The sequence below is a fragment of the Calypte anna genome, chromosome 4, assembly GCF_003957555.1.
Source record: "Calypte anna isolate BGI_N300 chromosome 4, bCalAnn1_v1.p, whole genome shotgun sequence".
Taxonomy (NCBI): domain Eukaryota; kingdom Metazoa; phylum Chordata; class Aves; order Apodiformes; family Trochilidae; genus Calypte; species Calypte anna.
The window spans coordinates 5,975,320-6,000,564 of record NC_044247.1 but is presented as its reverse complement, the minus strand read 5'-3'; the positions used below and the strand labels follow the sequence as shown (position 1 = coordinate 6,000,564).

Sequence of the window (25,245 nt, the reverse complement as noted above, 5' to 3'; positions counted from 1 at the left end):
TTGTGTCAAGCCCACCTGTGCCCAATTAGGGTGGGCCCCCACTGCGCATGAGCAGGACCAGGGGGCCAATAAAAGGTGAGGCCTGAGACACAGGCTCAGCTCAGTCCTGAGCAAGCCAGCAGAGAGGTCAGTTGCTCTCGGAGCAATAGCACAGATCCAGGCTGGTCAAGCCTGAGGTCTGTAGGCTTAGAGCACTACTTGTGAGTCTCTGCTGGAACACCTGGTTGGACCTTGAAGCACTGTTCCCTAAAAGAGGTTTGTCTTGCTACACATGTTGAGCTTCTCCGTCCATCCACACACCCAAGACCTCTTCAGGGCTACTCTCAACCCACTCTGTACCCAGCTTATAATTGTGCCTGGGATTGACCTGACCCAGATGCAGGACCTTGCAGATGGACTTGTTGGACCTCATGCAGTTTGCACTGGTCCATTTTTCAAGCCTGTTAAGGTCCCTTCCCTAAACCAGTGCCATTTAGCTTTCAGTTACATAGTGTACAACCAGGTAATTCTTAACTGATCATAATCTTTTGATGTGTTTCCATAAACTTGCCCAATAATTAAAACTGCTGTAGATGTTGGTGATTAACTTGGTAGGATTGTGGTATTCATAGAAGAAAATCAAGTGTTACTCAGTGTTTTCATTTGAGAGAGAAACCTCGAGTACCCTGCATATAATGCTTCACGAGCCATCCACCTCATATGCAAGTGGTGTTTCCATTGTACATAAATGGACATGAGCATTTGCTTTTGAGGAAGGCTGGAAAGGTTGCTTTACATTTATTTTCTTCTAAATTATTCTCTTTTTTTTTGCTTAGTTTCAAACTTCTGCTTTCCAGGTGAAGGACCAAGCAGTTGAAGTTGCTTTTGAAGTAAATGGCTGCTTTTTTTTTTGTTTTTTCTTCTGCCTTCATAATTCATAGGGAGCTTCTAAATTACTGTTTTATGTATACTTAACCTGCTCATAATTTACTGACACACTGCTGTTTAAATGCACTATCTGAATCCTAAGAAGGAGCAGAGGTTCTGGGATAGCCTGTGCATCACTTCTCTGGGCAAGTGTTTCAAAGCTTCCAAGTGTTTTAATTCCTCTCCCTAGTCCTAGAGGGACTGGCTACAAGAATATGGAGCTCCTGTAGAGATCTTTATACTTAAGAGACGACATTTATTCATTTGAAAGTATATTCTCTGCCTAGTTTTGCCAAGATAATTACTTAAATGAACATATTTTGGAGCACAATGTTGATCAATGATGTCCAGGTTGTGCTGTGGGTATTGAAAACCAAGGACAATTTGTCTGCAGAACAGATCAGTGAGTGTCACCTTACTTTCAGATTTTTCTGGAAAACTTGTCTGCTACTGGCTAATTAATAAAGCAAAAATATAGTCTTTTTATTGGTCTTTTTTCCCTTTTTGTCCTGCTTGGGTCTTTTTATACCCATTTGTCATTTTTTACCTACCTGTTCTTAAAGCTCTTTGTGCCAGGGCCTGATTTGTGATTACTTTGAAGGAATCTCACATTGCTTGTAGTGGGATGCCTCAGAGCTTCCATGTTTTAGTTAGTTAGGTTAAGGATACAGTTTTAAGGATAAAGTTTTAAGAAAACTTTAATTCCTTTTACGTTTTTTACCACTGTGTTTTGCTTTAGCCAGTAAGTTTGGTGCATTAAACACACTGTGGACCTGTTAGTGTCTTGTGGCACTGTTCTGGTGCAGGGCTGGATTTAGTGATTCGAGGTTGGTTTCTTGGTGGTAAATGCCCACACAGTCTTTCTTCTTCTAAAGCAGAGACAGGGTTTGAATGAGCTCTGAAGTTGCCATGAGAAATTCATGAAGTGTAAAAGGCAAAAGCAGTAGTTTTCACTGCTGTCATGTAAAGGAACTATTATTATCCTCCCATCCAAAGAAAGCTTAAAATGGTGTTTTCCCAGGGTTTGTCTCAAGTTAGTTGTGACTTGCAGTGCTAGGCTGTGTTCTTTGCTGGCATTGTTTGAGCTGTATTAAACAATAGGCAGGCTGCAAACAAGAGGACAAAAGCGTTTACAAGAACATTTTTCCAGCAAGGAAAAGGAACCAGACTGCTCAGGAAGGGGGGAAGTAGTGGATAGCAGTTAGCTGATTTCTACTTTTAGGGATAATGCAATGTAAAATAAAAAAATCATACAATGGGGAAAACAGATGTGAAAGGGGAGAAGAGAGCAGAAGTTTGTCTTGAAGTTACTTTTGCAGTGGCTGTGCAGGAGAGTGAGCAGGACTCAGCTGAAGGTGGCCCCAAGAGCTGGAGCAGAAGAGCAAAGCCAGCTGATTTCTGTCTGTGTTGCTGGAGATAAGAGTTCTGGTAGGAACTAAACTGCTCAGGTCATATTAGAAGTGGGTTTGCACTCACATCTGTTAAACCAGTCCAGTGTGTCAGGCAAAACATGTTCAAAATCTTGATTTTTTTCCCTCATGTACTCCAGGAGCCTGAGACATTGAAAAGTATTAATAAAGAAAGAAAATAATCTGTACATAATCTTCTGTGTTTAAAACTCCACTATTTTAGCTTTTTTCATCCTACAACTGTAAAACCCTTGTCTGATTCTGTCAGGGTTGGAGTGTTTCATCTGTGAACACCTATATATAAGCATTTAAATTACATCACATTACTGCTGCATTTCACAGTGAAGCTACTTGGAATTAAGCAAGGGCATATTAAGCTGCTTTCATTTTAGTCCAGTGTATTAGGGTATTTTGGACTATCCTCTATGCAGAAACAGGTACATTTTCATTTCTGTTACACTTGGGAATGTTCACAAGGAACTTCTAGTGTTAGTTCATTGCATTTGCATTGCAGTCAGTATCTAATACATCCTTAAAAGAAAGCAATTTTTGTTTGTTTTGCAGTTAAGAGTTTGTAGGTGCCAAGCCACAGCAGCTTTGTGCAGAAATACTCTCTTTACTTCTAAACTGCAATGTTAATGTATTCTGCTGGATAATTTTAAAGACTATAAATACCTTAGTGCCTCTTTCACTCACATAATGAGTGTATCAGCCTTTACAAACCTCTGGCTTTCTTGTGGTTGTGTCTTATTTAGTCTGGGCTTCTGGACAGCAAAGAAGTAATGGCAATGAACAATCCTCTGCTAAGGAACATGGTTGGGACTGTGAGGCTTGTATATCCTTTATGTAGGAAGCATCAGCTCTAAAAAGAGGTCATTGTGCAGATAACCTTGGTAAGCAGAGTTATCTGTGCTTAATTACCTGATTAATAACTAATGCTAGAGGAGAGCTGGGAAATGATCTCACTTGCATTAAAGCTTGCAGAGCATTCAGAATGTGTGAGTTGGAGAAGTATCCTCTTTGTACAAGTCATGTTATATCAAAAGAGATGGTAAAAGATTGTGTTTTGTTGTTGTTGTTTTTAAAAAAAAAGTTACAATTGGATCATGCTGAACACAAAGCATTTCTATGTTGCTTTGGGAAGATGAGGAAGAACCTTGAAGAAGAAGATAGTGGTGAAGGGGAAAGTGAAAAAATAAGAAACAGCCAGTGAATGACACTGGAGTATCTGCCATGCTTCTACTTCATTTCTTTTAAGTGGTGAGTAAAGGACCCTGAATTGTAAAGTGGGATCTCTTTTCCAAAGAAGAGTTTGGATTTAATTTGTCAGCCCCGTACACACATTTACAGGCAGGCAGTCCTTCTTACCAACATTATGCTGTCTTCTCTAGGAACTGGTGACATCTCTTTGTTCACCTTAAGTGTTGTGCTGGCAGTGGCTTTTCCAGTTAGGGATAAAGAGTGCTGTTGGCTGAGCAGTGTGAGCAAGGTTAAAATAAGAGGAGTGACAGCAGGAATGGGGAAGGGCTCCACAGGAGTTGCATTTACATGTATCATGTGCTTGGACTGAGGGTGGTACTCAGCCTTTGTGGCTGTTGGACAGTGGTGTAGTGTCTCTAGTGACTGTAGAGAGTTTGGGGAGATGGCTGGCAGTTCTTTTAAAGACAAATGTCTATTCCTTGGTCTGTGCCTATGCTACATTCCAGTTGGGTTTACATTGTGTGCTTCCCCTAGGGAAAGGTGTGCAGAGATCAAGCCACAAATTAGCAATGTTTGTAGTGTCTCTCTGAGTGTACTCCAGGCTGAACAACTATGGTCTTTGAGATTGCTTCAGCTGTTACAGTTGTTGGTTTCCAATAACTAGTATTTGGTTAATGTTGGGATTTTTTTTTTCTTTTTTCTCTTTTTTTTCTTTTTTCTTTTCTTTTTAGCTCTTAATCTGAGTATGGATGTTTAAGGATAAGTAAAAACTTAGACTGTTGCAAATATGTCTCAAGTACTCACTTCTAGAGATGCTAATTCATATACTACAAAGCATGCTTGTGTCAAATATTTTTCTAGTGGGATCAATGCTTGTGATGAACTGTGTGAATCATCCTAAACTGCCTTAAAGAAAAGCAGGTTGTTGTATAGAATTAGCTGCAGAAATGGGCTTAAGGGAAGGAAAGCACAGACAAGCTATAGAAGAGGTATCCCATGCAGGAAATAAATGTACAGTGGAAGTGTGCAAATAGAGTCTGGAATGAGAATGAGACAAGAGGAAGATCTTCTGGCCTGCTGAAGCTGAGAGACAGCATGCACTGCTTTCTGGAGATTTGTGTGCTTCCCATCTGGTGGCTGCCCAGACAGAACAGGAGAACCATCTGCCTTCCAGCTGGTCCATCAGAAGGTGCCTACTGGGAGGCTCCTGTGTTTGGTTGTGGAGCCTGTCACTCCTGGTGGCCCAAAGATGGGACATGGAGATCAACAGGGAAAGGCAGAAAAGGAAGGGAAGATGCAGAGAGGACTCTTCTGTTCCCTGATAGAAGCTTTCTGTGATGTCCACCTGTTTGTGTGAGGGAGCATCCTTTAAACAAGGAGTAATAGTATGAAACCAATACTGGATTTTGAAGCTCTCCAAGTATACACTCTCACATCCATTTGTCTTAACCTGTGTTAATTAATGAGTGGGAATCAGCTTAGAAATCTCAAATTTGAATGCTGACTTACCCTTGCTTTCCTGGAAGCTTGGACAAAAATATTTAAAGAAGATCTGAACACCATTACTGAAAAGGATTACTAGCAGCTAGACAAACAGTAGCTGGCTGTGGTGAAGCAAGACAGAAATGACATATTTTGCTTTTGACACAGTTTACTGTAAAATCAGATATATTTCCTGGAAAGATCAAACTCATTTTGATTTATGGGTTGTTTGTTGGCTTCCTTTTACCTGCTTTAAGCTTACTGAAAGCACTTTGATTCGTAACAATGCTTAACATTCAGGAGACCTCCTAACTTTGTTTCAGAGGCTTAGCCTCAGATTTTTTTTGTTTGTTTTGTTTTGCATAATGAGTCATTAAATCACAAGAACCAGAAGGATTTCTCTGAAAGTCAGCACTTTCTGCTCTCTTTTTTTGGCACAGCACAGGAAAGGAAGAGCAAGTGGGGCAGTGCCCAGCTGGGCCCAAGATAGCAGGAGAGAGGATGGGATGGAAGCCCTAAACCTTGCAAGGGATGGAGCAGTTCAGTCCCTAATGAGGTTTACTAAGAACAGCAGCTCTGTGAGTCCTTTGACAGCCTTGGCAAGGGCCAAGGGTATTAACTCAGTGCAAGGATTGAAATAGAAATAAAGTTTTATTTTTAGTACCGGTCTCTTCAGGACGTATCAGAAATCTGATCAGTGGAGGGAAGTGCCCTTGTGTTGAGTGCTGGGGAGGTGTGACCATACCTGCATGGTTGGTGGTGTAGAGAGCTGGAACATGGAATCAGGAGAGTCAGCTTTATCTGGCACATTGCCTCCTGCAGCAGCCAGTTCCTGGTGCTTCTGTTGGTTTGTTTTATCCGTGGTACACTTGGCCAGACACATAGTGCTAAATGGTGATGAGGAAGGAAAACTGCTTCCCAAATTCCCCAGCCGTTTTAGGTTCCAAACAGCCCTATTTTATGTGTGAATGCAAATGTTGTTGTTTGCTACATGTGTGGCTTGTATTTTGATTAATTTTAGCTGAGGTGTTTAAAGGTAGACGACTGTAAAATAAGCACACACATTATGCTCATCACAAATTATAGCTGTGAAAGCCTTTAGTGACTGCTGTGGGAGGGGAAGCTCAGAATAGAAATGAGATTTGATTTGCCTCTGAACTTTTCTTCTCCAGGAAGTAGTGCCTCATGTGACATAGGTTGTAGTGAAATGGCTATTCACTGGTTTCCCATTCTGAGGTATCCTGATTAGTTACAGAAGTGTTCTACAGAGATAGATTTTGTGGAAAATTCTTCTTAAGTGAAGTTGTGCTTTGTGGCAGACTGCTACATTCACTATGGAAAACTAGGCAAAAAAATTACAGGTATCTGTGCCAAAGAATATTTAAAAGTATTAAAAATTAAGCTTTCTCTTATGATATTAAAGCAAAATAAAGTCTCTATTTTTTTTGAAGGCTGCAGAGTGCAACACTCTGCAATTACTTTTCTTTTACTGTAGTAGAATGTGGATTTTGAAAATCACAATTTCATATTGTAAATTTAGGATAAAATTGCCAAGGGCTGGAAAACCTGTCTGTTGATCTGAGACTGGTGAAATTGAGGTTGCACATCTTGGGGGGGGGGATGCATCTAATGGATTGACTGTTGCCCTCTTAATAATCCTGTGTTCAAATCCCTGGTTGACTTTGAATTCAAACTTTGTTAGTTAAATGGGTTGCTTCTGTGTAACACAAAGGTACTTTCTTAATGCCTTTAAATCTTCTACTTTCCAATTTGTAAGCGCATTGGTTTTGTGCAAATAATGAAGCACTGATGCAGTCTTCCTAAATGTTCTAACCTGACATACAAAAAATCTCTGACATACAAAATCCTTTGCCTAAATGTTTTCACCTCCTTGTCCTTTGCAAGCTGAACTGTTTCTGTAACCCACTTTCCTGTTCTGTGGAACCTCAAGTCATTTTTTGCAACCTTAATCAGTTAAGGTTAGTTGACTAATTGCTTTGCAGATGTGACACATTTTTTTAAATTAGTACCCTCTAATAATTAACATTATTCAGGTGTTTTTTAAATGAAGGAGTAAAACATAATCCCCTGCATGTATTACCATAGGTTTGTTCAGCAAGATTTCTAATAATAGAAGACTTGTGCAAGTAAAATAAGATTAATGTGCCTATCTAAATTGTACCTTGCTCCTTACTATAACTTGGTTATGGAATGGATGTTTAAACTATAAGAGTTGAGCAGAATACCAGTATTGGTTATAGCTAAGCCTGGTGTAGGTGTAGGGTTAATTTATTTTGTTGGGCTCATTTTCCTGCTGGGCTGGGCTGAATTGTCTCTGTACACCTCCTGGCTCTCCTCCTTTGCTGTTGGAGACTGAAGATGAAACTGGGTATCGTTATCTGTCTTAAGTTTAAATGGTATTTGAAAGAGCTTATGTTCTATCAGTCTTTGGGATCTACAGAGGTGTCATTGGATATAAATGCCCTTGCTGTGTATTTTTTCTTTCATAAAAAACTGTAGTGGACTCTTTTTCCTCAGGCTGTTTCCACATCTGACTGTGTTTAGAATATGTAATTTTGTTGTTCTCCACTTCATGATTTTTTTTTTTTGGGTTGGATTCCCATCCATGTGACATGCAGTAGTGTACAGAATCAGCTTTTTGACTGACTTTTCATCTACATAGTGAATCTGGTCACTGACTTGTTTGAAAAAAACCTCAGAGATGTATGGGGTGGAACTGAGGAAGACTTTTGTTGGGTGCTGCAATGAAAAATTAATTCAAGACATGGCAACAGCTGCCGGTGACAATTTAGAGTTGCTGAATAAGTATTGTAATCAGCATTTATCACTGACATCACATGGGATTAAACACTTTGAGGTGATTGTTCTTGGGCACAGCCTTTGGGAGGGTTATTACCATGACACAACTTGTTGTCATGGCAATGCATGGAGAAGAGGGAGACTCTTCCTTCCTCCTTTGCATTCAGCATTGCTCTGTTAAAGGGAAGCCTGAGATCATTGGCAAACCTGTGGGCTTCTTGTTTTAAATGTAACACCAAATTCTCCTATTTGTCCTACATACAGTGGTTGGAATCACAGCTCATTATGTATTACTTCTGTGGATTGCCTTTTCTCTTTAAAACAGGTGTCAGTTTCTGCTTCCTAGTGTTTGGTTGATTGTGTCGTGGGTCCTCTTGTTTTTCCCAAAGCTTGGCTTTTCTGTAAGAACCAAGCTGATCTCCCCTTATCTGTCAGCCAAGGTGAGAACAAGGTGTCAGTGCTCCAGGACACTCCAGTTCAAAGCTGTGCAGGAAGATGGGGAAATGCTGTCTTACTGGTTGCCCTGCCTGCTCTCCCTGGCATGCCTCACCTTCACACCCTACAAAGTGATTAACATGAAAGTCGATACCAAAATAAAACAAATCTGTGGAAAGCAATACAGTCAATTAGTCTCCCTGCCTTTTTAATAGTTTTTGTCATTTATTGAAATTAACATTGCTAGCGTTTAATTTCTGTGTGATTAACTGGGAGTTGTAGCCCTGCAGTTTATTGTACTCACCTTGGTGAAACTTGAATAAGGTGAATGAGTCTCTGCAGAAATTCTCAAATTACTGTTTTGGAGTCTAATTTATAATTAACATTTATTTTTGAATATCCAGCTTTAGAAGTACATTGTAAGCATCCCTTTATGGCTTACTTTATGCAGTTCATCTACTTTCTGCTTCACGTCATGAAACATTGAAACATCTTCATAAACCTGCCCCTGCCTGGCTCTCATCAGAATATGGTTCTGCCAGTGCTAATTGACTGTTACATATTTGTGTTCAGTCCACAAATACCCATGCAGTAGTGAACAGTTTTTCTTATTAAGTTGAAGACAAAATCATAACTTTGGTAAATATTTTTTTTCTTCTTGGGGGAGTTACCAAGTTTGATTAAAAAAAAAAATCTGTAATCAGTTGGTGCACATTTTAAAACATAAGGTTTTGGGTTTTTACAAAGAAAAGCTGTGCCAGATCAGTGTCATTCGAGAAGTTCTTTCTTACAAGTTGAGCAGTCCCAACATGGTCATTTAACTAAAGGATCTGCAGTGTAGAATAGAATTTTATGTGTTTATTTGGGATATTTATTTCATGAGTTTTGCTTGTAGAGCTTTTCTTGATATGGAACTATTTTTTTCTCACAGTTGCTGCAGCCCAAGCCATAGCAGAAGAAAGAAGAAGCCAAAGTGGCATTAGCCCTGTTGCAGTCCAGTCCTCAATAAATATAAAAACAGCTACTAAACCAGGTATAATTATTGGTCATTGTTCTTAATGAAGTACTGGGTTCACAAGGAAGAGTTAGTAGGGATGAATAAAAGATCTTATAAAAAGAAGTTTGGTACTTTTTCTTCAGGGTGCATCAGAGCATAAAGCACATGGTATGTGGTTTGTGGAGTCACTGAAGGCTTTGATGGCAGACTTTCACTCTTGACTCTCCCAGAGTTGGATTGCTGTGAAGTTGCCTGTCTTTTCAGCAGGGCATAGCAACAAAGAGAAATTATTTTTGTGCTTGTGTCAAGTTACTAATTCACTTCTTGCTGAAATTTAAGTTTTTATATCTGCAAAGATTTAAACAGTCTTGGGTGTGCTTAGTGTGCAGACTCTCTGTCTTACAGTGCTTTGAATTTGTCATGCTCAGTGAACTATCTGTTCTCAGATGGAATTTTCCTAGGTTTCCCTAAATCTTGATCAAAGGAATTAATATCAACAGGCATGAGGATCAGAGCTGAATTTGGAATAAAGTTATGTTCTAATATATCTGACTTCTGCTTAGGCTTTCTTTTTATTGTACTCATTTGGCCCTTAATACTGTGCTTTCTGCTATTTTCTATTTTTCTACTCTTTCTGAAAATAGTGGATTGGTTGTGAAGGAATGGAAAGGGGGAAAAGGAAGGGTATTCAGCTTCCTCTGACTTTTTCAGAAGACATCTTTAATGACTGTATAGTGGTTTGGTGGTATGCATATCTCTCAGGAAGTTCCATTGTTCTTTTGATAGTAAAGACACTTGACTTTTTTCATTTAAGTTTGAATGTTCAAGGTAACTGACAATTATGTGTCTTCAATTTTTCTTTTTTACAGTGATAGATGGTTCCACTCTAAGAACAGAAGAAAGACAAAGACTGGCCAGGGAACGTAGAGAAGAGCGAGAAAAGCAACATGGTATTTTTGTGTTTTATTTAAAATACTATCTCCTCAAATGTTTGTGATAAAGGAATAACTTACAATTTACTCTTCTTACGCCTTGTTCAGTCACTTTTTTCAAGAGACAAGATCTTCTCCTGGTCTTGCATCAGTGACCATCTGTGAACCTGAATCGAGAAGTATTAGATTTGAGAGGAAAACATTCCAGAGATTTTGAGCTTGAAGCTGTATGGCACCTCTGACTTTTCATTTCTTAGTGAAATGAAGCACCAAGTACATTTAGCCATTTCTTACTGAAAGCCTGAACAAAAACACTGCTAAAAGTAAAACTTCTAGCCTAGAACTGCTTCCTGTAGTCCTGAAGACTGAGGCTGGGGAATCCTGATTCAAGCAAAACAAGAAAAAGATTCAGTTAGTTTGATTCAGCTGGTTTGATTGCCTTGAACACTGCTTCCCTTGTTTCCAGCCACACTGAAGTGACTCCTGGGTGGAAATATCAGCAGTATATGCTTTATCTTAGCAAAGAATCTTGAGACCTAGAGAAAAGCATAAAATTTGCCCAGCTTTATGCTGTTTGTGACGTGAATCAGGGTACATATGTGCAGCAAGAGATGAAAGGGTCACAGTATGCTCTGCAGTCCCAGTTCTTGATCTCCCAGCTTGTGAGCAGTGCTATCTCTCTGACCTGTATGGTCATTTCTTAACATAAAAGCAAAGACAGCAACAGGAAAGATTTTGTTATCCTAATACAGAGAGAGGATAGGACTAGGACACACACATTCAGAAGAGGGGGCCTTATGTTTAGATACTGCCTTTGCATTGTTAATGTAATTATCTGGTCTCTTGGTTCATTTAATCTGTCTGTCTGCAGGAAATACTTCCACTGTGTATTCAGTCACTGGCTTTTTGTCACAGGACTTGAAGCTTCCTGTTAAACTGCACACAGCTGTTCTCTAGGTGGAGACTGGAGAATAGTGATGCAACTATTTTGAGCTTGGATGCAATAACTGTGGTTTTCCCATCTTGTCACTCGGTGCTGTAAATCTTTTCGTTGTATCTCATTCTAAAAAGAATAAAAATCAAAACACAGAAAATTCTGCCTTTTGATACTCAGCTTGCTACTTCTAAAGAGTTCACTGTTACGATGGCAAGAAAAGTACTTGCGTAACACAGGGTATGTGCTCATCCTGACATTCCTGCCTGAAGTCCAATGGCAGGAAAGGTTCTAATTCCAGCCTAATCTGGGGACAAAACTGAAGACTTCTCTGTCATCATGTGCAGTGTCATCCAGCTCTGCAAAGCAGTCTTCCTGTATGTTTTAGCTTTAAGTGGTACTAATTTTGCTTGGTAGTTTCTTGCCTGTAACTTGTGTAGTGATGTCAATGAATATTTAATTTTTATTTGAATTCTTTCTTAAAAATTTACAGCTGCCAAAGAGACACAAATCCTTGAAAAGGAAAGAAAAGCAAAACTCCAGTATGAAAAACAGTTAGAAGAAAGGCAAAGAAAGCTAAAAGAACAGAAGCAGAGAGAGGAGCAACGGAGGGCAGCAGTAGAAGAGAAGAGAAAACAAAAGATAGAGGAGGAAAAGGTACTGCACTTCAAAGTTCTATATTTTAAAGAAACTCCTACATTGTTTTCCTATGTTACCATGCTCTGAAGTGGTGTCAAATGAAGTCACAGAAATGGTGAATGTATTAGAACATGCACGTGTCTTCCTTCCCCATCCCAGGCCTAATCTTAGCTATGGCCAAAGCACTGAGGACTTCAGAAGCTGTGACTGCTGTTTAGCCAGTGATTATTTTTCACATGAGCAAAAACCTCACCCCATATAGTTAGGTTTTAAGATTCCTTTCATTGTACTTCCTAGGTTCTGGTTGTAACTCAGCATGGGTGACAGGTCTTAAATCTGTGTCTTGCTTCCTGGGAAGCCTTACTGTGGCCTGTGGGGCTCACATTCTTTCAGTTGTTCTAAATTACATCTTGTTGGTATGTGCTGGACAGTTTACAATGATGTCTGTAGTTGGGGTTTGCTGCTTTGAACTGCATATTGACTGTTCTTGACTCCTTGCTTTGCTTTGGGTGCACATGGCCAGCAGAGCAGTATTTGAGTTGCTGAGCTTGTTGCAAATTGATAGAAGCTGAAAGTAGAAACAAACACATGAAGTTTTGCTAACCCTGTTGCAGAGTAGGTCTGCTGGTGTGTTTTAAATGTGATGCAGGTTCTGAAAGGGCTGATTGCAAGGGTGTCAACAGTGCTTACCTAGGCTGGTTGGAAGAACTTGCTTGTGGGGTCACTGTTAAGACACTGAGCCTGGCTCACTTTTCCCTTGGAGTCCAGCCATTGTTATATTGTTCTAGCAATAGATTTTTTTTACCCTTTTTGACTGGCAGTATTCTACACTGCTGTTTCATTATCTCTAATTGGCTTCTGGGTGTGATTCTGTGTGCTGCTCCATTTGAACTTCATGGAATACTTGACATTGCTAGAGAGCAAGCAGAAATGTTTGGGTGGGCCTTGGCTACAGTCCCATGCAGATTCATCTCTTTAAGCATCTACTTCACACAAAAAACATTCCCTGTGCTTCAAGATGTGTTACCCCTAAGCCTGCAGTACATTTATTCATGTAATTTTGATATGTGGATGTGTTTTAAGTGGTCAGTGGGGTGAATAATTAAGACAAGGATTAAGTGCTGTTGATTGGTGTTAACTTTGTCTTTTACTTGGTCCCTGGAGAAAGATGAGCTTGTACATAGAGAGTTACATCTGAAGAATTTGGCAGGTGGGCAAATAGTGTGCACTTGACCTGTAAACCCTGCTTTCAATCATAAAGTGAAAACAAGGTCTTGGCTTTGGTACTCTGACATTAGAAAATAATCACTTTTAAAGAAGCTAAGCTAAGCAATATTTACCAGCAAGATGCCATCTATAGTTGTATTTAGTAGGTAGAAGTGCATCAAAAAATAAATCGTCTGCAACACACTTGTTCAGTACTTCAGCCAAGTCTCATTTGGTTAATCATCTTCCATAGATAAAGTACAGCAAGAAGCAGCACAATAGCAAATCCTGTTAAAAAAGGGGTCTCTGTCTAAAATAGTCTTTCAGAGAATTAGTCATAGCTGGAATTGAGATACCTGTCTTTACTCAATGACTCCATACAGCTGTGCAACCTCCTGTGTTGATGTCTTGAGCTGATAGCTGATTTTCTGCTGCTTGTAAAGTGAAGCCTATTCTTTAACTATGACTTTGAAGAATTACCACAGTGCAGATACCTCCATGGAAATGTGATCTGGAGATTGCATCATGTCAGGGTACTTTGTCACCTTAGGTTTCTTTAATGGGGGGGAAGCTAAGCTTTATATTTGAAACAGAAACTTTTAATTTCATCTTTTGTCAGTGAATGGAATCCTTCCTACTGTTCTTCCCATCTTACCTGGTCTGTTATTCACTGTGACCTTTTTAGTTTGTTTTGTGAAGCAGTGTTGAAAGAAAGCGAAGGTCTTGTGTCCTCAAGAGGGAGAAATGTTTGAATAATGAGTCCCATTGGCATCTTGCTGTAATGTATTGGCAGTAAATACCACTTCAGAAGATCACTTGGGATATGACTACTCCAGAAGATAAATCTTTTGTTGACAGATGTATGGAAGCCCAGCTGAAGCCAGCCAGTATGGTTACACTTCATCTTTATCACAAGAGCTAAAGTTCCCCTATCAGTAGTTACCAGGTCTGGAGAGAGATGTGAAAGATTCCTTCATTCCTCTTTGTCCTGACAGCAGTGGTTGCTGTGGTCTGGAGTTGATTGATCTTTTTTGCACTTTTGTTTTCATGTCTTGCTAGTTCTGATTTCATCCTATCTCTATTAATGCCAATATGTGGTAAGACTTGGGTCAGTGTTTGTGTATGTCTCTGAAAATACAAATAACCTGATACTTGGCATTTTTAATGGAGAAATGTTATCACCTTTTAGAAATCATTTCAGAATATAAGTAATTTCAAGAGTAAACAATAATTTTTTCTCAGTTTGGGGTTCATCCCTATTTAGAAAATAAGTTGTGCTGTTTACTGAATGGGAAACGTGGTGGCTATTTTAAGTAAAGAGCAGAATAGATCATCTGTGCTTAGCTCAACCTAATAATGTTTGCAGAATTTTGAAACCACGAGTTGCCCTTAAGATTCTTTGCTTCATAGTTTTTTGTAAAAAAAACTTGTTATCAGGCAGTATAGGTGAAACAAATTTGAAATCATACTGAGGTAGGGGAAATCTGTGTTGTGTTTGCTGGCACGGGTGTGCTTTATATTTACAAGCTACATAAAGCTGTTGTTTGGTGACAGGAGAGGTATGAAGCAGTTCTGCATCGCAGCTTGGAGCGGAATCAGCGAGTGGAAACCCGACAGAAGAGATGGTCATGGGGAGGGTCTGTAACTCCAGATTCAGAGAGCAAAACAGGTAAGGAGTCACTTTTCTAGCATGGCTGAAATCACATCACATTGTGTGTCAACACTGGCAAGTGGAGCACTATTCAGAGACCTGGGCATCCTTTCCTATCTTGGTTTTACAACAGGATTTACAGGTAGCTCTTGGGGAAAGAATCGTATCTGTACTTGCCCTGAAATGGTGCTTAGAGCTATTTTTGACTTTGGGAAGAGCCAGAGAGAAGCCACATAGGAAGTGCAGCACCTGACAGCATTGTATTCTCAGCCCCCACATGTGAGATAAGGGGAGTTGTAACACAGGATGATAAAATAATCCTGAGTCCTTCAAATGTAATGCATGTAATTGTGTGCTAAGACTGATGATAAACATAACAAAATAAAACCAATTGTGCTGTCATATTACTTCTAAAATGCTTTAAACACACTCTTGGAGTCACAGGATGCTAGCTGATTGTTTTAATAACCAGTAATGAGTAAGGAGATGCAGTGGGCAGTGTCAGAGCTTCTCAGAGAACAGGTTTTACTCTAGATTAGGTGATGCTTTCTAACATTCTTGAAGCTCAACTTGTTTCCTGTTTCACACAGTCAACTGTTTCTGCTTTTAGATGTTCTGAAATCAGTGAGTCAGGATTGCAGTGGAAGGGATATTTTCCACCAGTAAGAAACTATGCCTGAATTATTGTCCAGGAGTAAAATAAAGCAAAAATTCTTCAGTTCAGCCTGTCTTCTGAATTGGTGGAATTTTACTGAGTATTTTACTTGTGTCTTCTTCTGTCAGCTTGAGTGTTGACTTCCAGTGTTGGTAACGTGTGAAAGTGCTTTGAAATAAGTCATCATTATGATATCCAGCTTCCCCATGTTTTGTTAAATGTCATTTTTTGCTATTTGACCATGTGACTTAGCTTAAAAAACTTCTTCTACAGGACAACAGACCACAGATGAAGGTGGAACTGGTGGTATTGATCTCTAAATTTTTATTTTTCTGTTGTTTTACTACTAACCTTTTAAGCTTGAGTTCTTGTTTCTCTGAAACTAAGGAAAACCAGCTTCTTACAGATCTTTTCCTGGATTTTGGCCAGCTGTGCAACAAATGTGATCCCTAAGTAGAAAGCAGCTCTCTATGTTTTTAACTATCCCTCCCAGCTAATTAAACTACAGCTTAAGTCATGGCATCCCAAGGGAATTTGCCAGGAAAGGATATGTATGCATTAGGTTTTTTAAAGATGACTGCATACAGCATGGGGGAGGAGAACAGCAATTCTTTGTGACATGTATTTTAGTATAAATTGCTTCAGTAATCTGAGATTTTTTTTTAAAAGGCAGTTTTAAACCCTTTCATTGTTTCTTAATTTGCAAAAAGAACATGGAAGAACTTGATTTGCTTTCTTGTTGCTTTATTTTACCAGCAATTGAAGTAGCATTTGCAGAATCAAACAATATTTTGCTGAAACTCTGTGAAAGGAAATAGGTCTTTGTGCAGATTGATGCTTTTTCCATGAAGGATTTTCCAGAATCAGATCTGTCCAGTTATCTAGACATAAATGTATTAAATGTGTTTTCATTGGATTTTTGTCACTTTCCACAGTGTTACAGCCTAAGTCATTTATAGAATTATGAATTGCTGATAAATTTGTCAAGGCTATGTCTTTAATAAGCAAAATTATTTCCTGTAGCTAGTTTAAGGTGATTTTTATCAGTTGAGACCCAGCTAAATCTGAGTTCTGAGAGTCTGTACATGCTTACAGCATTACTAATCCAATGCAGCTGCCTCACAATGCTGACAATATGAGACTTGAAAATTCACTGAAAGTCTGAGTGTGATTTAACTACTGTGGCTTGTTCTGGCAACACAGCAGAAGCATGTGTGTATTATTTAACTTCTCTCTTCCCTTTCTCTGCACAGCATGAATCTGTCATTTTCTCCAAAATTAGCCAGTTTGACTGGATTGGTTTAGCTGTTTAACATGTATTCCTTAATACACACATAAATCCAATTACTGAGTTACACATTCCCAAGCACCATTTAACCTTGAAACTAAGAAATCACAGTTGTTTACATGTCTAGGAAAGCACTATTTTTTTTTCTCCTCCATTCTTTATCTTATCTAATTTTAAAGCTAAACTTCATAACAAGCAAAATACCATTCTTTGCTCTCTTCATTTATGTGAGGAAATGAGTCCAGTTTGTCCTTTTGATCATGGAGGAAGATCTTCATTGCTGCTGAAGCACATTAAAAATAAAGTGCCTTTCAAGAAACATGCTCTTCATGTAAAAATAGGTGCCTAAGCTGTACCTTATGCAGCATAAAGTAACAAGAGGAGGAGCAGAGTTCAGCTACAGTACATCAATTTGGATAACTTGGCACTAATTTTTAAAAAAAAATTGACTATGGCAACAAATAGATAATGCAGTGTTGGAATAAGACATTTATGCATCCAAACTGTTTTAAATTCATGTTTGATTTTATGTTGTAAAGATTTAGATGTCGTAGATAATGTGGAATCACTGAATATTTCCATTTGTCATATTTATTTCCATTTCAGAATAATTCTTAGCTTTTGTTTTTCTAGGAGCTCCTCAATTAACTTGTTATTTAAAAAACCAAGCAAACTAAATAGGATGTCCAGCTAGCTTTCTAAAAAATCCTTATTTTGTTCCCTTTCACCTTACATTTTTCTTAACTGCTGGAAAGACAGCAATTGCCTTCCCCCCAACCCCCTTTTTTTTTTTTTTAACTCTGGAAGATGACACCATATGAGCTCTGCTGCATTGTATCATTGTGGCTGAGTCGTTCACCTTGTCTAACAGGACACCCAGAGCAAGTTTCAGTGCAATATTATTTTTCCACCAGCAGTTTCTGTGGCAGGTTTGGAATTAAACACTCCATTTCTTCAAGTGAAAACCATTGGGGAACCAGTTTATTGCTTTGTAAAAAAATACAGATGTGTCCTACAAGAAGAAAAAAAGGATATAAAAAAAAAGGATATTCTTACATGAACTGGGTGTGCTGACAGTAATATTTAGGAATGTTGGTTGGCAAAGCAGCCTTTTGGGTGGTAGAAGTAGTGTGCCCTGGAAAGTAAACCCCATGTAATATTCCATGTCAGCAACCACTGCCCAATGTGCTTTATAATGTACAGAGTGTCATTCACTGAGACTGCACCAAGCACCCTGCTGATGGCCTGAAATTTAAAAATTGATGAAAGCCTCAGAGTCAATTGCTACATTACTGACATTGCTGTCAGTGCTAAGATGAAAGATGCAGGGTGTGGGTCTGCCAAGAGCAGTTGCAAGGCTGTGTAATAAATAAAGCATCCTTGATGCCAGAATCCTTGCAGATGAGGGAGGCTCAGTGGTGACTGCTAAGCAAAACCCCACATTCAGGTGCATCTGCAGTGGAGATGTGCTATTAGAATAGAAATTGGACAGCCAGAGTCTCTCCTTCCTAAATTGAGAGCTCCTTGTCCTCGTAGAAATTAAGGAAGGAGAAATGGATTATCTTACTTTATTCAGCTTAATTTTATCCAGCCTCAGATAGGCAGAGCTGCAGCACCCTCCCTCAGTGAAACTTAATGAGAGGCTGGAATTGAGACCTGCTCTTTCTCACAACAATTTCCTTAAGATACCATATTTCCCAGCTCCTTACCCTCCTGCAGCCCTTGCTGCATGGCAGTCATGTGCTTTCTTTGGCTTTGTTGCTGCAGCTTGATTTCCACTTTGGTATCACATGAGATTTGTGCTGTATGCTTCTTCCATCTAAAATCCCTTGATGTAAGTATTCTAACTTTCCACCCAAAATGATGAAAGATGTTTGAGGTATTTCTTAAAAGATATTTTGTAAATACCTATATAACCAGACTAACTTGCTCAAGAATATTCTATCTTATAAAGCTTTTTTCCCTAGTGAAAAGTCCAAAGCCTTAATGTTTGCAAAAGCTGTCCTATGGGTAAAGTAGGGAAAAAGTTGAGGCCATCTTATAATTTTCATCAAAAATCATTGATTTCTTAAGATCTTACATAATTAGTGCCAACTAAAATTTTCTGGAGAAAGAAAACTCAAATATCTGTATGAATACTCTTTACCAATTGGAATTTTTTTCTGTCAAGGCATCCACTGAGATACTAGCTCATGCCCTCACCTCTGCTCTCTGTTCCCCTGAAAAATAGGGACTGATGTTATTTTATTTTTGTCTCATCAGTCTTATCCAGCCTGTACTTTTTTCCTTTTCATCTCCCAGTAGACATTTCACCCCTTGTCCTTTTACTAAACAGCCCAGTCCACCTCCAGAACGTGGATACTTGCTGGAAAGTTACTTTGCTCGGTGTAATTCTTCTCAAGGAAAGATTTAATTTTTTTGCCTTCTGAGTCTCAGTAAGTGATGGACCAAATCTCAAACTTCATGCAAGTTCTGAAGTCCTAATTTGAACCAAGAGTGGTTTGTATGCAGTTTTCTCCATGATATTTGGAGGCTTCAGAGTCACTGGAGTTGAGGCAAGAGTCATGCTTTTGTTTGAAGGGCAGACACTAGAGGGTAGTCTTTGCCTTCAAGAACACCTAAATCCTTGAATTACAAGTTTCCTGCTTTTCATATATGACTCTCAAGCCTATTTTAGTTATTGCAGAACTCAGACTTCATTCATAAAATACTTTTTGCTTGGGGTTTTTTGTTTGGTTGGTTTTGGGGGGCTTTGTTTGGGTTTTTTATTGGTTTTTTGGGGGGGTAGTTTGGTTTGGGGTTTTTTTTTTTTTAAGTTGAGAAAGTACTCACAAACCTCAGATCTTCATTTAACAAGATGCAGCAGATCCCCCTCTCTCTGTTTTACCCTGTGTGGACATCACTCTTGTTCAGTGTGACAAGAGCTCACCACTTGTGTAGTTTCAGCTCCAAAATGGGGTTTTCACTTGACATGGTTTTGTGGGAGGGTTTCCCCTAGCTCAGGAAACCTGGATTGGCTATGTGGGACAAAAGTGCAGGACAAAGCCAGGGCTCTTCATGGGGAATCCTTATGTCCTGGCTTGTGCAATTAGGGACTGCTATAGCTTGCTGGCCAAAGGGAAAAGATGCTGCCTCTGTGGTGAGTAGTGCTGGTTTTTCCTTTGGTGCTTATGCACTAATGGGTGCACAGTAATCATCTTTGCTGGCCAGTGTGCCAGCAAAATGAGTTACTTGTGTTTGATGTATAGAATTTGTGTTTCTTATGCTAGTACAGGCATACCCTTTTTTTGCTTATTGAGTTTCCATAGCAACAGATACTTGTTTTCCCAAGGCTTTTACACTCTGGAGTAGTGTTCATCCTGAAAGTATGTTATTTGAAATTTTAAAAGGAGTATTTATCTGGCTTGTGGTAAATTTGAAATTTTGCCATGTGAGATGGGATGATTTTTTTGGGGTGTGTGTATCTGTGTATAGATGTCTGTGTGTATGCACATACAAAAATACCCAGTGCTGCTTTTGGCTTTTTTTTTTTTTTTTTTTTTTTTTTTTGAGAAGAATTACAAAACTGATTTGAGACATGAATTTAAGGACTAACTTTTACAGAAAAAATTGGAAATTTCTAAAATAGTTTCACCAACCATTGAGAAGTAATCAGAAGCAGGAATGATTTCTTGTTTTTCCTCAGGACTTGCTTTTATGCCTTGCTTTTTAGTTAACCTAGTGATTGAAAAACTGTTTTGACATCTCTGTGTGGAAGGAACAAAGTAAGGAATTACTGTTTTTTCAGGTTTTGTTGTTACTTTCTCTTAGCCATCTGGTAACAACACACAGCCTCAGTAGCCTATGTTTTTATGTGCTAGGAACACAAAGTTTAAAAATCACTTGTTTGCATACATATGCATAAAATCTTGGCATGACTCCACTAAAAAAAAGCCTTTTCTGTGCATGCTACACCTGATGCTAATTATGTTGAGTCTGTTCAAAGGAAAAAAATGCAATTTCTGTTTCTCACTCAGCAAAACTGGAAATAGCTTTCAGGATGTAATACTTCCAAAGTTAGCTCCCAGCAAGGTGTGAAAGGTTCATCCTCAGGTATGAAGGTGAATTCTAAAGTAAGCACTTCTCTACACAGGCAGCAAGCAATCCACCTCCTCAGCAAACCTCAAACAGACAGAAGCTGCCATGAACAAACGGTTGTCATCATCTGCAGCACTTTTAAATTCTTCTGATAGAAGTAAGTGTTTGTGTGTCTGATGGTAGCAGGTGTTCTGTGTTACTGTCACTGGGGAGGAGGCAGGAGGTGGAATGAAACTCCTCTTCCTCCCTTGCTGTGTAACTCACTTCATATTTTCATCTCAAATGCCTCTCATGCAATTTGTTGATCCAGCTTGACTGTTCAGGGCTTTGACCCAGTTGATGTGATCTCTGTGAAAGGAGAAGAGGAACGGTAAAAATTGGTGGTTTTTAATTTTTTTTTTATTTCTGGAATTGGTTTACTCAAGTCAGATCTTGGGGAATGATTTGCAAATCATTTCACATCATATTTATGGGTCTGCATGCCTTTAAATCATACCCTAAAATTTCTGCAAAATACAAATAATAGAAAAATTAAGTTTGTCTTGTTACATTAGATAGCTTCAATCATTTGATTGCCTGTGGGAAGGAAAAAAATCAACTTAGTTTTGACATCTTTCTGTTGTGCCAGTCCTATACTCTACAGACACACACTTTCTCTTTAATATTACAATTCAGCTTGTACTAAGAAGAGAAGAATGCAGGAAAAAAACAGTTGTGGGGGTATTTTGGATGGGAGGAGATTGCTTTTTTTGTTTCAACCTGGACTTGTAGCATGTTTATAGCCATAGTATGTAGCTCTGAGACAGTTTCCTAGCCCAATAAATGAGCGTAGTCTTGGTACTGAAACTCAAATTATGCATTTCTTAAACTCGTAGTGCACACCACTGCTTGCAAGCATTCTGGTTTGCTTACAGTGCCAATGAGTAATGCTGCCCTAATGGTAGGAACAACCAAGGAATATGGAAGGCCTGGAAGCCAGATATTTTAAAAATTTTATTATTGTTTCTGAGAGTCTTTGCACCTTAGAGCTGGTCTACCAATTCCTGTGGCTTCCAATCTCGTTTTGAATTGCAGCTTCGGGGTAGGTGAAGCTTCTGGCTGCTGTGTGTCATGTTTAAAATGTGCACCATGCCACTGGTCTGAACAGGGGTGTAGAGAATGAGGTAGATCTCTGCTTTTCCCTCTCTCTGCTAAACCTGTACATGTGAGTCTCCTCTTTGCCTCCTTTTCCTCTGCCCCATCTTGACACATTCTGTAAATTATAGCAGTTTCCTTCTCCAAATAGAAAAAGCAAATTATGAAATGAGGAATTGTTCTAAACTATAACTTCAGAAAAGTAAAAATTATTTGCATGAGCATATGCCATCTTGGTTTAGCCTAAGATTTCCTTGTGAGGAGGAATCCTGCCAGGGTTTCATAGGATGCTGCCTGTTTCCCATATGTATTTTTTGTTTTCCAAAAAGCTTTAATAAGCTAAGAGCTGTGTAATATGAAAACAGGTTCATCTAGGTCTGTCCTGCAGTGTTCTGTGAGTTTGCAACCTTTGATCAAATGAGCTGTGCTAGAAGAGTCTCTAGCACAAACACAGCTAACACTCATTTTGCTGGTTCATGCTGGAAGGTAATGCAGCAGAAAAGATGGTACAGTGGATGCTTGTCAGGGGAATCAGTGAATAGATCTGCACTGGTGTAGCTGCAGGGGCTCTGAGTCATTAGAGACTGCTTGTGATTTTAAATGATATTTATATATAATGTGTCTGCAGGGTTCAGCTCTGCCTATGAGTCAGAAACAGGGCTGTAAAGTACAAATTAAGCTGCTAACAAAGGAACTCATTAATTATCAACTAATTGAGATTGCTTTCAATTTTACTGTCAGACCTTGAAATCCTTTGTGAATCCTTGTTGACTTTGGAGGAAAAATCCTCAGGTGGCCTGAAATGCAAGAAATTTGGATGGGATTCTTAACTGATCCACATGGTCAGGATGTAGAAGTCAACTAAGTGACTGGTTTGGATCAGCACAACGAGTTACCTTGATTCTGTGCTCTTGATCTGGCACTCAAGAAGAAATGGCTGTTTGGTAAAGGATGGCTAAATTCAAAGGACAGAAAACACAGCTGCAAAATTAACCAGATTGCTTCTGCTGTGTCTGTGTGCCAGGGAAAGTGGAGGAGCTGAATGTGGAAATGAGAGGAGGATGCTTGCCTCTGGATCAGTGGAGTATTTAATCAGCTGTGTGCTGTGTTAATTTGGAGCTCACTCTTACTGATATAGAATGTGACCTTTAAATTTTATTTATTTATTTTAAAATACCATTCTTCAATCACTAGGCAAACAAGGATGACCTTGGTAGGTCAAACAAGAAGTGTGTTGAAACTGGCATCCTGCTGGTATGATCAATAGCATGCAGGAATATAAGAAATTGTATTGAGTAATTCTTCCCTGATCCAATTTTCCTGCTTCTAAAGGATTCATACTATAAAATGACTTAATTATTCTTCTGTATCTTTGGGAAATGGGGCAAGTGTTGGAGGGGACTTCTAGGCTTTTCCACATAATTAATCCATGCACTTTAATTTCCAGGTACCACAAAGAGAAGTGCCTCATTAAACAGACTGAATAACAAAGTTCCTCTGCCTTCTCAGCAGTCAGCACTCAAAGGTTCGCAGGTGGAACAGAAAGGTGCTAGAATCCAGTTTGGTTTGAGACCTGGGAGGCAGTAAATGGGATATTTGAGGTTGACTTCAAGCTATGTCCCAATTATACTGTAATTTTTTTTTTTTTACTTGGGCTTTTGCTACCTATGCACAGTGACATAAATATTGTTATGTGCATTCCATCACCAGATACTGGGGTAACTGTGTCATAACCCAGCCTTATTCCTCTGAAAAGTGAAAGGGTGGGGGGAGAGGAGCTTAATGGTAGCCAAACCATTTATCTTGTGAGAAAAGAGCTTCATAATGGTGGATGAGTGGTTTTAGTTGATTTCTTGGCAAAAGCAAAGCATGGGAACAGCAGTTTAGAAAATCATATATATAAATATCTTTTTAAAAATAATCTTCCTTACGCTTGGTCTCTAGGAGGAACAGAAAAGAAGAGGAGCACATCTTTGAGTAGAATGAGTAGTAATCCCCAACCCTCTCCAGAACTAGAAAAAGTGAAAAAGGAAGAAAAAACAGGTGGTTGTTTCATAAAGCTGAATCTCTCTTTTTAAAGCCACTTACAGTAAAGTTTGGATGGGCTTACTTTCACTGGTTTCCTTTGTTCTTAAATTTTTAGGACTTCTAAATGGCTTGTTAGTTATCCAGTGTTAAAGATAAAATTGTAATTGGTAAAGATTAAACTTCTCCCTTTGGACAGAAAGGAAGTCCTGTAAGGACTTTGACTTTGTTAAATGGTACTGTAAGTAGACAGCAAAATGTCTCTCAGCTTAGGAGAGAAATTTACTTGAAAGCTGGTAGGTTTTAATGTAATATAGAGTAAAAATGTCATTGATGAGTTCACTTCTTAATTAAATCTTACCTTTGCTTTTTAAGCTCTCTTTTGTTACTCAGTTTAAAAGCTACTTCTCTGTTCCTGCTGCTCACCTAAACTTTGTGCATGCAAATGAAGGAGGAAGCCTGTTTCAGTCTCTCTTGGTCTGTGTATTTCCCCACCTCTTTTCTAGGAACTCTTCCTAAAGCTGAAGACCAGCAACTTTGCTAACGAGTTTTTTTCCTTTGAGTTAACAGTTCTGAAATTTCCCTTTTTAGCACCTATTGGCAGTACTGGAAATTATATTCTGTGTCAGAATCTTTCCATTATGGGAGGATGTTGGATGCTGTCCATGTGAATTTGTATATGCAAATGATGCCTGATGATAATCATTTGCTTTGACTTACAAGTCTTCTGTTTATTGTGTCAGAACAGCCTTTTCTGTAATCTAGAGAATACAGCTCTGAAGAGCTGGGTCAAAACCAAAACTTTTCATACTTTGACTTCAGCATTGCCCTCTGCTGTATGCATGCCAGCCTTTGTGCTCTAAGATTATGAGTATCAAGCAAGCCAAGGACAAAAAATACAACACAAGATATGGCAGTGTTTAACCCTCCCTGCTTTTAGTTTGGATTTCCCTCTCCATTACTTTTGTTGGTTTGGTTTTTTTTTTTCCAAAACTGTTACGATTTGCAACAGCTCTTGCAAACTGCCTTTGCTTTGTACTGCTTGTCTGTTTCATTATATGATTTCATGTTGGATCCTTTTTCATTTGTTCCCATCATTCAGCTCGTCGCTCCCAGCTCAGTCCTCTGGACAGTAGCATAATCAGTCGCCTCCTGGCCCCCACGCAGGCCTCCTTAGCTAGGAGTAAAAGTGCTGCTACCTTATCAGCTGATGGACAAGATCCCTCAGGTAACAGGAGGGCAGAGTAAAGCCTGAAAGTTTTCACACTGAAGTGGGAATCAGACAGTTAATGTGTGGTTCTGTATAACACTAATTATCCAGTAATTTCTTTGGTCCGTAGTAACGTTTGCAGTGTTGCATGTTTACTTTACAAACCATAAAACACAACTGGCTTTTAAACTTCAGTGCCAGATACTGGTGGGTTTTTTGGGGTTTTGTTTGTGTTTTTGTATTTA

At 39.0% G+C, this 25,245-nt stretch overlaps 1 protein-coding gene across 1 annotated transcript in view; it reads left to right on the top strand.

Moving 5' to 3' along the window:
- The window catches only part of MAP7D3 (MAP7 domain containing 3), a 46,934-nt gene that overhangs the window by 4,252 nt on the left and 17,437 nt on the right, over window positions 1-25,245 (top strand). Inside the window, exons 2-10 of the mRNA XM_030449272.1 lie at window positions 9,184-9,285; window positions 10,119-10,199; window positions 11,609-11,772; window positions 14,515-14,629; window positions 15,540-15,572; window positions 20,687-20,788; window positions 23,213-23,311; window positions 23,710-23,808; window positions 24,893-25,018. Coding sequence (XP_030305132.1) covers window positions 9,184-9,285; window positions 10,119-10,199; window positions 11,609-11,772; window positions 14,515-14,629; window positions 15,540-15,572; window positions 20,687-20,788; window positions 23,213-23,311; window positions 23,710-23,808; window positions 24,893-25,018 — 921 coding nt within the window. The remainder of the gene's footprint in view (window positions 1-9,183; window positions 9,286-10,118; window positions 10,200-11,608; window positions 11,773-14,514; window positions 14,630-15,539; window positions 15,573-20,686; window positions 20,789-23,212; window positions 23,312-23,709; window positions 23,809-24,892; window positions 25,019-25,245) is intronic.